Source organism: Ixodes scapularis, unplaced genomic scaffold (genome assembly GCF_016920785.2).
Source record: "Ixodes scapularis isolate PalLabHiFi unplaced genomic scaffold, ASM1692078v2 PGA_scaffold5__190_contigs__length_132052651, whole genome shotgun sequence".
NCBI classification, from domain to species: domain Eukaryota; kingdom Metazoa; phylum Arthropoda; class Arachnida; order Ixodida; family Ixodidae; genus Ixodes; species Ixodes scapularis.
In genome coordinates, this window is record NW_024609880.1 from 115,477,060 (window position 1) to 115,493,834 (window position 16,775).

Sequence of the window (16,775 nt, forward strand, 5' to 3'; positions counted from 1 at the left end):
TCGGTAACCGCAGGGTGTAAAAGGGATGTACGAAGAGGTGTAGATCTTTCCGTACACACTTGAATGTTAAAACAATTGTGTAATAAGCTCGGAAAAGCACATTTTTACCACGAGCATGGGTGTTGAAAGTTTTGGTGTGCATCAGCTTTGGTCCATATGCCGGGTGAATTTTGAGGGCCCCAAGTATTGTGTAATATCATAATGACCTAAGTATTGTACTTCAATATAAAGTACAAGGTGTCTCCCAAAATATTCAGTTTGTTTGTTTGTCTTTTTTTTTTTTACAGCAAAATTAAACTATGAGTCACCTAAAGCTTATTTTCCGCCCAAATGTAGCTTTATCAATTCGAACCAGATGCCAATGTTACAGAACTAACGCTGTCTCAGTAAAAAAGTTGTAGGTAATTTTATGAACATTTCAATGTGAAAAAGGGGGCCGTTTTCGTCCGTTTTCAGCAACTGCCGCCATTCAGCGGCCCATCGGCCATCATCTTCCCATTGAAAATCACAGGAAACTGGTTATAACTTGTGAAAAAGATAACGGTTCGTTCTTTCTTAGTTCTTATTATAGCTTTCTAGTTTGTTTCTAAATTCTTATCTAGGATTTCTTTTTCCTCATTTATTTTAACTTATATATTCTCCAGCTCTCGAGGCAGCAAACGATCCCTTTTCTGCCCATCATCCAGACAGTTTGGAAACCCCTGGCGTAGAGTGAGATCCAAAAAACGAAATACAAAAACTCTGTAATAAAAATTACAAAACAATCGCTACAGCAACTTTAAGTTAAAGAAAGAGCTAAACTCATCTGTGTGTGGAAACGAGGAAACATATTCATTATCTTCACGCTATGTTTGTTAAACCGTTCCTCGTGTATTGAGCGCCTTCAATATGAATAATATATGGGGAAGGAACTTTTTACAAGCGTGAACCTTTTTTAGCAGGGGCAATAGACAGATGTTTGCTACCTCTGGCAGCAAAACAAAGTTTGGAGCAAAATTTGGGAGCCACAAAAAGTGGAATTTGCTCTCACAAATTCTAAATTCCAAAAAGAGAATACTTCTGTCACTGCGTGCTGTTCCGCAATATTAAAAAAAAAAAATAATAATAATAAGGTTGGTACGCTTCTTAACGTTTCGACTGCCCAATAACAAAAGAAAGAAAAAGCACGAGAACAGAGCTTATTATGGCACTGAAGACCTTCGTTTTGTCTCAGCGTTGCCCCGACATTCGGCATAAAAGTTTCATTTTGAACGAGGAAACGTAGGATAACAATCCTGATCTGAACAGGCAAGACGGTAGGCAGGTATGATTCTAATTTGTCCACGTTTGCAAGAAGCAGTCGAGAAAGATCGAGCGAAGCGCATGCATTTATATACGTAACACATGTTCTGAGCCATCGGCCGGTTCTACTAGTGTGGAATGTTAGCATTGAAATGTGTTTGTGAACAGATTCACCGACAGAATGACGTTACCATCTAAAAACATATTTTAGTGCACCGCGTGGGCTATATTTTAGAGGCCTCCGAGCAGTCGGCGTTGCGTAGTTAATATTTCCGGTGGCGAAAACAATCAGAAATCATTGTGCTTGGATGGCAGCCCGAAAAAACGTTCGGTTTTTAGTGCCGAAAATGTTTCAAAAGATAATAAATAAAAAAAAAATGGTATTTATCATGAAAGAGAAAGGCGTCCGAGGAACGGTCAGTATGAATCCGAGCTAGGAAGAGTGCAACTTTTGCATATTTAGTTATTACAAATTTTGGCCGTTTAGTACTTTACATTTTTCCTTTTCTGGTCACGCTTTTGGGCCATTGTCCATTACCATTATTACAGAGGCCTTATCCTGTAGCCCTATGTGCCCCTTATATCAGTCAATCAATTAATCCATCAATTATTGTATTAATGAGTTATTTAATCAATCAACCAATCAATCATTCAACTAACCAATCCCACAGTCAATGGTTTTTGTTACCATGAATGGAAGTTACAAGTTTAGAACGTGTTCGTAACTACAGTTTATTACGCTACTGCTGATGTGCTGACTCTAAACCCATTAGATCCGATGCAAACACGTGTTTTTACAAGGTTGGTGCGCTAAACGCAAGCTTAGTGTACGTTCGCTTCGTAAATAGCTTACTCTATGCTCACATTTTAGTAGGATTGGTTTCAAAAGAAAATTAAAGATCGATTGGTTGCACTAAAAAAGTAGAAACATTGGGAGGCAAAATATGAGATACTCAGGGCATAATAATGCCTCTATTTTTTCTTCAGGTCATTAAGGCTACTAAGATTGATGCATAACATATGACGTATCTTAATGAGGAAGATTATATCAACAACGATAAGAGATGCGCACACTTAAAGACAAGTGACGTGAATGAAACATCGAAGACGATCTCTATGCCACGCGCCTTGCTTTGGCCGAGCGCGAGCGCTTGAGGTGCACTGGACGACGAAGCGTTGTCGTATGTAGGGAGCTCGCTCTGGAGGCGGTTCAACTGAGGCTTCTCCCGGCCGTGTTTGCCCTATCAGTAACTATAGTTAACTGCTAAACTATTCACTATGTAATAATTTTATGATTATGGGAGACGCATATCAATATGAATTCCACAAAAGCCTGTTCAGTTTCGCACTTATTTAAGTTTGTTGTTTTTTAAATGTTTTTTCAAATGCAAATATTTCTGCAGAATAGCGCATAGTCAGAATGGTGCATAGCAGGCCTTTATGCTACGTTTTACCTCACGGCAAACCGCAGCGGACACCGCAAGTCATTCCAACCAATCGAGCGCGGCGAAAGTACCGCGTGGCTATTCGCACCCACTGCTCTTCACTGATACCATCCCCGAAAGTCACTGGACAATAAAGCGGCATTTGGTTAGATTAAATGGCTCGTTGTCGTCGTTCGTGGTCCAGTCGACGTTCCGAATAAGCACAAACATATATGTACACGCGTTGAAGGCGTGGCTATAATCCCAACGGCATTCGATTTATTGCAAGCGGCATTATAGTCACTATAAAAAAAACGAAAAAACACACACATGTGCGTGCAAGGTTTCGCAGAAATGAACGGCGAAATCGGGCAACAAAAAATAAGCAGCAAAATATAGAATGTTTCTTAGAAAATACGTGCCGCACCCACGGCTTTGGAATTCTTGGAAGTGGATTATGAAATGATAAGCACGCCTACGCATCTTTTAAGTATAAAAATGCTTCGAAAGGGATCACGGCACGGTGGAAAATGGGAGTCGCATCAGTTCCAATGGGTCTGAAGTACGCAGCTTTGTTAGCTTGTATCGCTACCACTAGTGCCTGGCAGGCACAAATGACCATAAGATATCTGGAAAACAACGTCTGGCTTAACGAAGATAGATGTGGAAATCTCCAAAACGCCTGGAAGGTATGTTATCTTTAAACATAAAAAGAAAAAAAGAAATAGGGGTGGGTGGAAAAATGTATTTATCAACTTCATAGTGTGCCTAATCATATCGTAATCTGCAAAAGTTTTAGGGAAATCTTATTTTAACTTGGAAGATGTTGAATTCGCGTTGTATGTAGCTTCCGGTGACCGCTGTTGTTTGATACGATAGAAGTTAAAAAAGGTATTCGGGAAGCCTGCATAATTAGATATTTTCCCCTGAAGCCCCTTCAAGTGAAAGGGTCCCTCGCCAGAACACCAGGAGCAAGAAAAGACTGTGGTGGCAATAATACATTCCGGAACATTTGCACCAACGTCACTGAGTGTACTGATTAGGTTCTTACTTTTAAGATTATTTGTGCTTGAAAACCGTTACCGAAGAGTGCGCTTTCCAGTGTGATGAGACGCGTAACTGTCTTCCTTCAACACTGCAGAAAATGTGAATGAGAAGGACATAAATAGCGCCGCCCTCTTAGATTCGAACCACTCTTTGCGCGCCCCTATAATATCTATCATTTCAAGGCAGGTTTTATGCGTTCAATAACCGGGTATGTACGGCAACGTACTTGCTATCGGCGATGAATAAAGCGCGAACAGGTGGTTGCGAAGGTGTGCACAGATAATTCACTAGTACATTTCACTGAGGTCAGTCGCATTAGGCAGCGCGCCTACTACACAAAATCTTCCCTTAGCGGTGTGGGCATTTCACGTTGGAGATAATTTATGTACACCGCGCTCTTCAAGTTGTCGCGTACTCATGCGGTGCAGAAAGAGAGGGCTGCCGCCGGCGCACCATAATTCCCAAACCCCAAGCATGCGCGATCTATGGTCGAGACACTGTCTCAACCATAGATGGCGCATGCTAAGGTTCTATATACTGAGAGAGTTTGACCGATGGGCGGAGCCTGTCGCCCGCTAAAACGAGCGGACTTTACGATAACAAAAAATTGAAGTTTTTGCTTTTGGCCACTCTACTTACGTGCGCTAGTCGAAATTTTCGGTTAGTAGTTGTTTTATAAACACACTTTCTTGTACGTTGACATTTTGTTATGCCTAACTGGTCACTATATTCAAGCACTGGCCACCATTTATTGATCTCCAAAAACATAACTTACAAGTAAGCTTTATTTATTTAGTTTTAAAACCAAATTAGGCGTTATCAATCAAAAATTAATCTGGCGATTGAGCGCGGGGGTCCGCAGTGCCTCTCATAGATAGCGCTCGTCACTGCACTGAATTTTTTCTAAATTCATATTTAAAAAAAAGAGGAATAAGTTTAAGCTCATATACCATTAAGAGATCGTAGCAGATAAGTACGTTTGAGCTTCTGACTACGAGTGCAGCGCCGAACACATTTACATTAGCGATAGCACTTTTATTACAATGGTGGGTCACAGCATACCTTGCGTGCCTAATCCTGAGTGAGTTCAAAATTCGATTAAACGAACAGGCGGAGGCAAGTTGCCACCTCCTGGTTGTCTTACTTCCAGCTGTGGTTGCTGGATTGTCGGCATCTTCAAAAAACTGCCAAATGTTCCCAGTATAAAGGGCTTTGGCGCGTGACACCCCTCCCAATTCAGAGGAAAAGCCATGAGAGCGCACGCATGCGACCGTTCCAACTGTACGAACTTTGTTGTTTTTAATGTCATTGGATTTTGTTGGAGCGAAATGTATTCTCCTAGTAAATTATTTAGTGTTTGCATCGGAGTAAGCCCATAGAATAATATAGTAAACGTAAAGAGAGGACACAGGAGCCGATTCGCGGCTCTGATAGTGCGTTTCATACCCTCCGCTACGTGGCGCTTTTCTGCAATTTGGTTAAAATTAATTTAAACTATTTCTGTGAAAAGTATTTATTTTTTAAATGGCAATGCTTTAAAATTGTTTAAAGTACTTAAAACGACTAAATAGATTAAATCAAATACGTCACAAAAACCACGTGAAGAATGGCGCCTGCCATGGGCTGCCTGCCTGCACGCCGTCGCCTCTGCATCATTCTGCATGGCCTCTGCTCGTCCCTGCGTCGTTCGTCTGTGCCGTGCGTGCCGTCCATCTGTGCTTTCTGCTGCATCATGTTCGGTCGACTTTGCATCAATCAAGGTGACGCATGACCGCCCGCGTGCTCGCATGCTCGCCGTGAATTCGTGGAGCCGATCGGTTCGAGCTTTTTGCGCTGTTGTTTCTGCCGGGCTGGCTGGCTGCACTTGACCGTCTGTGCACGTTGATTTTCGATGAGATTGTTTCAAGAAAAGAACTTAACTTACGACCTTGCACATGACATTGTCCATGGGTTTACAGATGACGGTGTTGAACGCACCTCTAACATTGCAGATAGAGCCTTGGTTGATATGCTGTCTGAAATTTCCAGGAGGTGCGTTTGCACACACTGTTGTGCACACTCCAACAACGTCTTCTGTTTAAAGCAGTCTCCTCTTTCTCTCATTTGGGAGCTTAAAGGGGCGGTGCAATGATATTCAATTGGAATGTTTTTCACTTTATACGAGCTTACTGGCACTAGTGGGACTCAAGGATACTCGCACGCAACGCCACTGACCAAGAAACTCCTCTGTTGCGCTGTAATTTCGAGGACAAAACCCAGTGTTTTTATTCAATCTCTCCTTCGAAAAACCTGATGACATAGCTGGACGGTAGCAGTACCGCCCAGTGACGATATTTGAATACGGCTCATAGATTGGACCCGAGCATGGCGTGGACACTCGATTTGGGCTCGTGATAATCGATAGCTCGAGAAACATTCGGGTAGTGTCCTGTGTCAAATCGCTGCAATGACGACAACAGCCGAACCATAACAATGTCTGGAACTCAGCGCGTGTCCTGTGCCTTGCCAACCCCAGCGCATGACTATGATCAACATTGGCGGCATATAATCGGCTCCAGATCACGGGGCCGCTTGTTCTGGTTGCGAGTTGTGGGGGTGAACTCTGCTCGTTTTTCTTCATTTTTTTCTGTGACTTCGACTGCGTGTGGTGAAGACAAACGGGTATATTTTACGGATCATTAATGTCAGGGATTCGTTCTAAGCGGTACTTGCGCAAAAAACAAATATCAGTGCATCGCCCCTTTAAGACTGTTGGCTTCACAGTAAAAGCTGTGGTCTGTGGTTAGGGGGCTTCAAACGTAAGCTTGGTGTGTGTGGTGATAAGCCATTTCTTGAAGTTGGCAACGAACACGTTTACTTTGTCTTTGATATTCCGCACCTTCCCAAAACAACCAAAAGCAATCTCCAAGCCCACAAACTTTGCATTGTAAATGAGGTCAATGAGCGGTCTTCTATTGTTGAACTTCATTGTTCCATCCATGAGATTAGCTTGCAATTGACTCCGAAACTTACTGAGAGACAGATTTATTCAAAAACCTTTCTGTAACATGGAAGAAAATTGTGCCCCACAGGTACTGAGTGCCTCAATCTTTCTTGTAATCATATATCTTGTTTATGCAAAGGAACTTCCTCAGGCAGCCATGGCTACAGCCTATTTCTGTGATAGGATGTGCATACTTTTTGATTGTCTAAATAGCTAAAAAATTCAAGAAGACAGGGCAGAAGTTGCGTCATGCCATTCTGAAGGGAGAATCTCAATTACTTGATTTTCTCCACCAGTAACTCGGATGGATTTCAGCATGGCAGTTCCAAAGTAGGAGGCAGCCATAAGCCATCATTGGGTGGCAAGTTACTATAAAAAGTGCCCTCATGCTCTGGGATGAGCTTTCAAGCTGCCATGACTTTAAGTTCTTACTTACACGACGCCTGCAGCAAGACGCACTTGAGAACGTTTTTGGAGCTATATACGACAAATGCTGGGCTGCAACACAAACCCAAATGTGCATCAGTTCACCTCACGACTAAAACACCTCTGGATAAAGAAACTGTTCAAACTGTCGGACAATGAAAACGTAGAAGATGACAAGGCTGACCTCCTAAAGGAGTTGCAAATATCTTCGCACCATGAAAGTTTAATTTTAGACATGGCGGAATGTCTTCCAATTGATAACTTCCCGCCACTAGAGGATATTTCTGAGCTGGCATCAGACATCAGGTCTAACATAATTGATGACTCGTCCACGTTTTTATTACGTTTGGGGATATTTGATCAAGCTTTTGCTTGAACAGAAAACTTACAGCTGTGGCTGTTCTCAGCTGCTATCGGATGAGTCTAATAACTTGACCAGGCCTCACCAGTACTGTCTTGTTCCTAAAGCATACCACGTGCCTGGAAAATTCTTCGGGAACTTAGTGTACCATCACAGGCTGCCTTTCATTTCATTCAGCAACTAAAAAATCACTTTTTTCCCATAATAGAGAGTGTGAGACATGTTCGAGGAGTGTGTGCCGCCTTGTATAGCACACCTTGAGGTCTGGGAGGTTTTCGCCTTTGCCCATAGGAGTACCACAAAGGGTTTTTGAAATTGTTTTGCAGAATACGCTTGTGTTGACATGTTTATTTTTTAACCGGAATTCCGACAAAGTTCGGTTGCACTCTTCAGTGGCTAGTAAAAACGAGACAGGTTTAATTGTTAATAGCGTATTAACAGAGGCGGTTGCCAAACCAAAAACAAAAAGTGGTTAAGTGGGCGGTGCAGCTTGCTCTCCAAATATTTGTTTCCCCTTTTTGCAGCGAATGTGTATCACGGCTCCCTAACAAAAATATTTGTCCACTTTCTAAAGAAATTCGATAGAAAACAGTGTATAGAGGCTAACAATATCTGAAAGAAAACGTATCCACTTTTGTATCCATTGTCCATAGTTTTTAGCCGCTTTTTTCTGAAGCCATATTTCTTTTCTGAACAATTTTGGGGAATATTTAGGGACGTTGAATCTTGTCAGATTTCGAATAGAGTTCTCATTGTTTGGTAATGGCTCGCCCGCAGTGAGTTTGAGGCTATGCAAATTGGTGTTTTTTTTATATTTGCCGGAAATCGGGAATTTGTACTATCCGGCGTGTGCATCGCACTGTTATTATACTCTTATGACTGGTAATGATAGCGATGTCTTATTTATTTTTGCACTTACTTCCCGTACCCGAGTCGGCGTGAAAGTGAATGTATCATACAGCATGTTCTCCGTGGAAGGGTTTTGTTAACTTGGTTCCGCTAAGAATCTATTACGAAGTGTACGAATGCCGAAGTCCTTCATATTCATTTATTTTTGTGAGTATCGATCTCTTTCGTATAAAACATACAGAGCTTCTGAAGTAAATCATGTGTACATGAATGGGGTCCAATAAAATGTGTTCGAACCACTTACTGTTGTTGACCCCAAAATGCTCCACCAGCCAGGAGTCAATGCGGTGATTGTGTAACTTCAATGCTTTACAATATAAAAAGAACAAGAAATATATATACTTCTGCTTTGTGAAGTAAGTTGAAATATTGATTGACACCTTTTGCACGGACTCTATCGTAAAAAATAAAACAAAAATGTGTCAGTATTAAAAAAAAAACAAAAAAAAAAACAGCGGCTTCGGGAGTCAAGGTGCTCCCGAGAGATGAGCGGGGCGGGGAGGAAAGAGAGAGAGAAGGGTATTGGAGAACCGGAGCAAAAACGCCCAAACCGAAACCGAAACTAACTTGACCGGAAACGGAATCAGATTATACTTAATACCGCCCGCTAGGAGCGCTACCTGTCACTGATCTATCTGGGCCGCTGGGGCCTATGGCAGTGTCCGTTCTTTACCTTGTGTATATTACTCTATGGTAAGCCAGGATAAGCGGATACCATTGCACCGCCCTTTCGAGTTGTCGGATTCATCAGCCTTCACGTATCACAGCATGCATCAGCGGCCACGCGTTCCCCCGTTTGTAGTCCATTCATAGTCGACAGTACAGCAGAATCGCAAGTGATTCTGCACTTATATAGTGATAACACCCCCCCCCCCTTCCCAGTAGTCTCTGTCTAAACGCATAATGCAGTCGCTGCTCGCTACCTATTCCCGCGGAAAATAGGAACTGAAGCACCCGATCCGGCCTTTTCAAGTGTCTGCTTTTCCCACAAGCTCTATTATTTCTCAATTTGTGATATAGTCCGAAGTATGGAACTTATGTTCGCATTTTATGATTAGTTAGAACCACAACGTCCTAGTATAGTGGCAGGTACGGCAAAGAAGTATAAACGACTGTTTCAGCTCATATTGTCCGCAATAGTACATCCCTCAATAATAATTAAAAAAAACTTGAATGCAAAAAAAAATAATAATAATTCGTTTAGCGGTCGTTATGCTTGTCCGTATTTTTCACCCTAAAAGGTTTGGTTAAGCGCCACCTAAAAGGGTTTTTCGTTAAAAACCTTGCGAATCAGTCCTTCGCTGCCTAGTTGCCTTTCTAATGCGCCAGGGGGCGATTGTGCTTGAAGCGAAACCGTTCTTCACGAACTGAAAGAGGTTTTGGGGCATCGAAGAAGCTCTCAAGAGCGTGTTTTTTTTTTAAGTGCAGTCTTGTGAGCAAGGCTCTGGGTACGGCCTTTATCGAGCGGCGCTTTAAACATTTGCGTTAGATTTGCGCAATGTTACCAAAGCCTCGCCACATAATAAAACAGGGCAGTGGCAAGAGCAACCTCTCATCTTAGAGAGCCTTTAAATCGCACAAGAGGGTCGGCAAAGGCAGGTAAAAGATTGTATACGAAGAACGTAGAAGGGTACCTGCGACTGCTCATCCACAGCTCTTTCCATGTTTCATCCTTCCTCGCCAAAAAAAAGAAAAAAAAGAACCGCTGCTGTATTTCCACACCCTCCGAACACACCCGACTTTGCCTCGTGCGGATTCTCATTGTTTCCTTAGCTGGCATGCCGGCTTCAGCGTTGTCAGTTTGTGAGCGCACACGGGAAGAGCACGATATTGCTTGAACTGAGAAATCGCGAAGAATGGGTTCTAGAGAAGTGAATCGACAAGCTCTAAACCAAACATGTGCAAGTTACTGAAAAAAAAGTCACTAAATGCAGTTACTAATTGCACGCTCTAAAATAACTAAGCACGTTACTCTTTACCGGGATTTAAAAATAAAGCATTAGTTCGACACGAAAATAACGCATTACTATCGCGTTAATATCAATGCGTCCTTTTTTCTGAAGCTATGGCCGCCTTTTAATACTTTGTGTCGTCAATAATGCCTATAGCTTTTTAACGCATTCAACGGCATATTTTTTTAATTTATTGTTGAATCTTTTCTTACCGTGAAAGTCACAGGCGCGAACTGGAGTGGAAACCAAATACGGTAACTTGCGTTTTAGACGTTCCTTTCCATAAATAACTAAATACCGTCACTTGTTACTCCGTCAGCAGGTAGCGAAAATACGCAACTCGGTTCTTTTCTAAAGAAGTAACGAAGTCGTTACTTTGTTACGAGAAGTAACTATATATGAGTAACGCGTTACTTGCAAGGCGTTGGTACGAGTTTGCTCTGAGCGACATGGCCCAAGCGGAGCTTCTTTTGAGAAGGATACATGCTCAAGTCTTAGAACTTCCGCAATCTCTGGACATTTAAAATCTGCCACGGAGTTTCTAGATTCTACCACGTATTTCTTTATTATTTTAACTAGGCCCTGTTCTGCTTGTTATGTAAACAGTGTTTGAGGAATCACTAACTTGTTTACATAATTTTAAGTCTAGTGAATACCATCTTTTGTTTGCATTCCTAAAACAAATTTGTTGTGAACTGCGTCGTTTCACCGGACGACGTTCTCATAGTACAGTTTACACGATTTTTTACCTAAATTTTCACCACCCTTGGCATTGCTCACTTCATGTATACGTGATTTTTAGAAATTATTGCCCAGAATCTAAATCATGCATTAGCTTGGAGAACGGACGACCCACCGCTGATGTAATTTTGGGAGGAAGATCACGTATGGGTTATTTCGTTTCAAATCATGCAAAAAAACTAGATGGAATCTCACAAAATTCGGGAAAAAAAATATATTTTGGTGGAAGGTATGTGACTAGAACAAAGTTTCAAATTAGAACTACAGAAAATGTTTTGTTCTTGAGTTTTTGGCTTCGTAAGAACAGAGGTAAGTTTTGCGATTCTTGCAGTTTTCACGAGTGACACATTTTGGAGTCTCGCAACGCTTAGATTCTTTTTTTTTTTTCGCCACCATGCTAACTTTTGTTACTTCTTTGAGTCTTTGTATAGAAGGGTTAAATTTCATATTTAATTTATTAAATACAAATGATTGAATCGTGCATCTTTGAAAATATTGAGCGAACTTTCAATCGAGCTATCTTTCGATGTACAATTATTAAAGGCATAAGAAACATGTCAAATAAACGCTTTTATTTACGCCTATTTCAAAATTATAATATTGTTACTTTAAATGTGGTGTATATAAAATAAACAACAATATAAACTTGAAAAGATAATCTGAAAACCCAAATCATATCGTCATTTAACAATAGGTATTCTTTATTAATTTAATGTTTTACATCAAAATATTTTATGCGTTTTTAAATTTACAAAAAATATTTTATTTTTACATAATGGTTCGTCATAATGAGAAGTGTGTTTGGAAAGAAGACATATTTGTTCACCATTTAAAATGAAAAGGTATGGGGCGTTACCGAACATTTTACATCATTGTTATATGCCTAGGACGTGAGTATTTTTATAATATTTGAGATCATGTACCATTTAGTAAAAAGGACGTGTGACTGGTATGCTATGATAATTAAGAAGTTCATACACACGTCCAGTTTTATTACAAAATTTATGAATTCACAAAACTGTTTTTAAACAAACGTTTTCAAAAGTGTTGTTTTATTTAGCAAGTATAAAAACTAACTTTCACAAACTTTTTACGTCAGACGATGACACACAGGGGTCCTAGATCAATTGTTTTAAAAACACAGCAGGCCAAGTGCGGAGTTTTTTTTCCTTCATGCGGCCGTATTTTCACGTATACTGGCAAGAAACTAGGATGGTTCAAACCATCTTGACTTCTTTATATTGCGCGCAGGGCTGAGAAAGCAACGCTCGATCCGGAACCTCCAGGAAGTTCTCGTTTATTCATGTACCGCACGTAACTTCTATCATTTATTCCTGCTTTTGTTATCTAGAAAGTGCGTGTTCATTCTCGCCCCGATCACGCGACGCTCGAGCCGCTTTCGCCGAATCTTCGAGATAGGGACGCACTCTATATAAAAGGCCGCCCGCGAGCTTGCCGAGTCAGTTTCGCCTCAGTGTTCGAACTTGCTGCTTCGCCGCCTTCGACGCCCGCCACGCTCTGTTGTTATCTTTCTTTCTCCTTTTACTGTTTGGGCACAAGTTCGCCCGATCAAACGTTCAGTTTACTCCGTTATTCGCCGTCTCATCACTTGTCCTTCGTGACATTTTGGTGGAGGTGCGGGGTACTGCATGTCCGTGTAGCGCAGCCCTCCAAGTTCCCGCGGTACAAGTCCGTACCCAAGCTCCGGAGGACCCGACGAAGACCAGATCGAGACCCGGTCAAGTCGCCGCATCCGAGGTCTACCCCGGAACACGGACTTCTGCCACCCACGATCAAGCCGAAGACGACGATGGCCAACCAGCCGCAGACCCCGGCCGCTTCTGCCGTTGTCTACCTGCCAATCGCACCCAGGACTCCAACACCTTTCCACGGAGACGTCCACGATGGCGTTGAAGACTGGCTGCAACACTATGAACGTGTAGCCCGCCACAACAGATGGACGACTGAACAATGCCTCCACAATCTCTACTTCGCGCTTGAAGGAACTGCGAGGCATTGGTTTGAAAACCACGAAGCGTCCTTCACTACGTGGGAGTCCTGCGCCGCGGAGTTGAAGCGAACGTTCCTCAACCACCACCGTCGGCAGCGAGCGGAGGACCTTCTTCAAACAAGGGTGCAGGGCCCCAACGAAAGCGTGACCAGCTTCGTAGAGGATGTCATGCGCCTATGTGCCCGAGCCGATCCGGAGGCAGCCGATGAGAAGAAGCTTCGCGTCCTCATGCGTGGCGTGAAGGCTGAAATTTTTGGGGGCCTTGTCCGCCATCCCCCGACAACCGTCGACGGTTTTGTGGCTGAAGCCACTAACATCGAGCGAGCGCTGTCGGCCCGAGCAAGCCATTACCATCGACTCGCCGGCGTGCCTGCTCCTCGAACCGCCGCATCTTGCCGACTAGACCTGAACGCCACCGGTGCCGACGGCCTTCGGGAAATCGTCCGCGACATCGTATGGGAGGAGCTCCAGAAGCTGCTGCCTGCTGCCAACCAGCCGGTCGATAGCCGAAGTGGTGCGCGAAGAAGTCCAGCGGGCAATTCAACCGGAGGCTCCTGCCTACGTAGCACCACCCGAAGAGCCCGCCCTGACCTACGCCGCAGTGGCCCGACGGCCACCGCCTCCTCCTCCAGCCTATGTTGCGCCGCCCCGACGTCGTTCTCCTGCGCCGCAGCACGACCACCGCCGCGACGACCAGGTGCGGTACGCCGCCCAAGAGCCCCGCGCACCTCGGAAGACCGACGTGTGGCGAACGCCCCGCAGGGGGCACCTGTGAAAGCAGGTGTTTGGAGAGTGGCGTCTCCACGGACCCCGAGCCATGCGGGTTCGCCCGCCCACGTATGGCTGTGCGTGGCTTTCCCGCGTCCGGGGAAAAGGGCATCCTGGTGGTTGAGCCGAGCCCGGGGTAGGTTTGGACCCTTCGGGGCCCCCCGGGTGAGGCAATACACCACTTCGGCCCCCGCTTCTCGTAGACGGGAGTCCTGGTAAGGCCCGGCCAGGATGATTCAGTCTAGTCGCCTTTTCTTCTACTATCCCCTCCAATCTTTCACCTTTACCTTTCCTGTTTCTTTTACTTCTCTCTCATTTCTCTTACTCCTTTTTCACCACTCTTTGGGGGCAAGGGCTAACCTTGGGTGGCAATAGACTTCTGTCTTGACCCACACTTGGGTATAGTTTCCCGGCAGCACTGTTAGTGTAACGTCTCCAGCCAAGCTCATCTTGTTATGATGCGTTACCTAACCCCTTGTTGGGCTCGGTGGTGGGCGGTGCACCGCGGATTCCGAACATTCTTTGCCCTTCTATGGCGCCCTACCCCTCTAAACCCCGTTCAGGGCACGCCCTTAAAAGGCGTTGCCTTGAACACAAAACCATTGACAAAGATCCCGAGGTAGAATCCTTCACAAAGTTTTTTGTTGTTCACTTTCTTGATGAACACAAGACAGTTGCAAAGATGTCACCCTTCATTGTAGCCAAAGTTCTAGAGCAGCTTGTAGGGTTTTCCTACAAGGCAAAAAAACTGTACTCTGGAGACCTCCTTGTGGAGGTAAACACAAAAAAGCAAAGCGAAGCACTCCTCAACCTGACCACCATTGTTGACGTGAAGGTGTCGGTGAGTCCTCACCGCACACTTAACACCATTCGTGGAGTCCTCTCTGAAGACGACTTTCTGGACACAAGCGAAGAAGAACTTCTCGAGGGACTTAAAAGTTCCGTCGTTGTCGCCGTTAAACGCATAATGTTTCGGAAAAATGGTGAACAGGTTCCTTCGAAACATGTTATCCTGACCTTTGAAAAGCACACACTCCCAGAGACCGTCAAGGCAGGATACCTGAACTGCCGCATTCGCCCTTACGTCCCCAACCCCCAGCGGTGCTTCCGTTGCCAACGTTTTGGTCACGGAGCACGCAGATGCCGAGGGAAGGAGACATGTGCAAAGTGTGGCAGTCAGGGTCATGTTTCTGACATTTGTGAGGAGGCTGTGGCCCACTGTGTTAATTGCGGTGGACCACACCCCGCTTACTATCGTACCTGTCCCTCGTGGAAACAAGAGAAAGACACCCTTGCCATTAAAGTGAAGGAGAACATTTCGTATTCGGAAGCGAAAAAACGATTCTCCTTTGTGTCAAAGGGAAGTTTTGCCGACATGGTGCGCAGGGGCCCTGCACCACGCTCGGAGTCGAGGGCCACGCAGGTCTCTCCCGAGACCTTGGCGGCCGACCTCAGGGCCCCAGCTCCTCGACAGGGGCAGCAGCAGCTTCCTCCAGCCCCTGGTGGTGGCACGCGTGCTGCCCCTCCATCCAAGGACAGGCCGGCAGCAGACGCGCCTTCCCCGTCTCCTAGGTCCCCTCCTAGGGAGGAGCGAGCTTCTCGCTCCTGCTCGGTGGAGAGGGTCCCCCTACTGAAGGAGCAGCATGGTACCCATGCAGCTCCTGTGAAAGGAGGTGTCAAGACAAACTTGGGTGACCCCTCGCCCAGTTCGTCCGCCACTCCTCCATCCGGTCGTGGCCGGGGTTTTCCCCCGCGCGTACCAGGCCGGACCAGCTCCGTCATACTCCATCCATCGGACACTTCCCAGGACATGGAGATACCAACTGATGCTGACAGTCAGTCTACTCCTGGGTCTGACCAGGATGGTATGGAATGGGAGACAGCTTCTCGTAAATCTAAAAAGAAGCAACCTGTAGTAGCGCCCAAGTGATGACCCCAATAGCTACCGTATTGTGGTCACATATTCCACCTAGCTCGAGTTGGCTCTCCATAGCTTTATTTATTTTACCAGGTTTTATCTTCTTATATTTACATATTTACACAATTTTTTAATAGATGACGAAGTTACATTTTATGCAATGGAACTGTCGCGGTATTTTAAGAAATATTGATGATGTCAATCATTTCGTGGATGAGCTTCGACCTATCGCTCTTGCCTTGCAAGAAACCCATCTTCACTCTAATTCTTTTAACATTTTAAGGCGCCATCAGGTTTTCAGGAAAGACCGTCCCGCTTCCACTCCTTCAGGTGGCGTTGCAGTAGTTGTGCAGAGTGAAGTCGCTTGCTCTCAAGTCCCAATCCGCACACCTCTGGAAGCAGTTGCAGTGCGTCTCCTCGTGGACCGCCTTGTAACGCTTGTTTCTTTATACTTACCACCAAATGTTCCTTTAAATCTTCAAGAGCTGCAGGGACTTGTTGGACAGCTTCCTCAACCGTTTTTAATTTTAGGTGATTTTAACGCTCATCATCCCATGTGGGGTAGTACCCGTCAGGACTCCCGTGGTGGTGTAATTGAACGTCTTTTATTGTCTTCTGGGCTGTGCCTTCTTAACGGGAGAGAGCCAACTTTTTTTAGTGCGGCACACAACACATTCACATCTATTGATCTTTCTATCGCTTCACCTTCATTACTTCCTTGCTTTTCATGGAAGGTTCTCCATAACCCTTTTGGAAGTGATCATTATCCAGTTGTTTTAGAAAGTACCGTTCCATTGCCTAATCTTTTAAAGCGGGTTCCTAGGTGGAAGTTAGACAAGGCAGACTGGGCACTTTTTAATCTTCACTCCACTTTGTGTCCTTCGCTTCTTTCGTCTATGTCCCCTGAGAACGCTACACTTTATGTTACTGAGCAGATACTAAAGGCTGCTCAGC

At 44.5% G+C, this 16,775-nt stretch overlaps 1 protein-coding gene across 1 annotated transcript in view; it reads left to right on the forward strand.

Moving 5' to 3' along the window:
• Positions 1–3,256: 3,256 nt before the first annotated feature.
• LOC115320675 overlaps positions 3,257–16,775 on the forward strand; it is a 40,422-nt gene continuing 26,903 nt past the window's right edge. The window contains exon 1 of the mRNA XM_040214319.1: positions 3,257–3,394. Coding sequence (XP_040070253.1) covers positions 3,257–3,394 — 138 coding nt within the window. The remainder of the gene's footprint in view (positions 3,395–16,775) is intronic.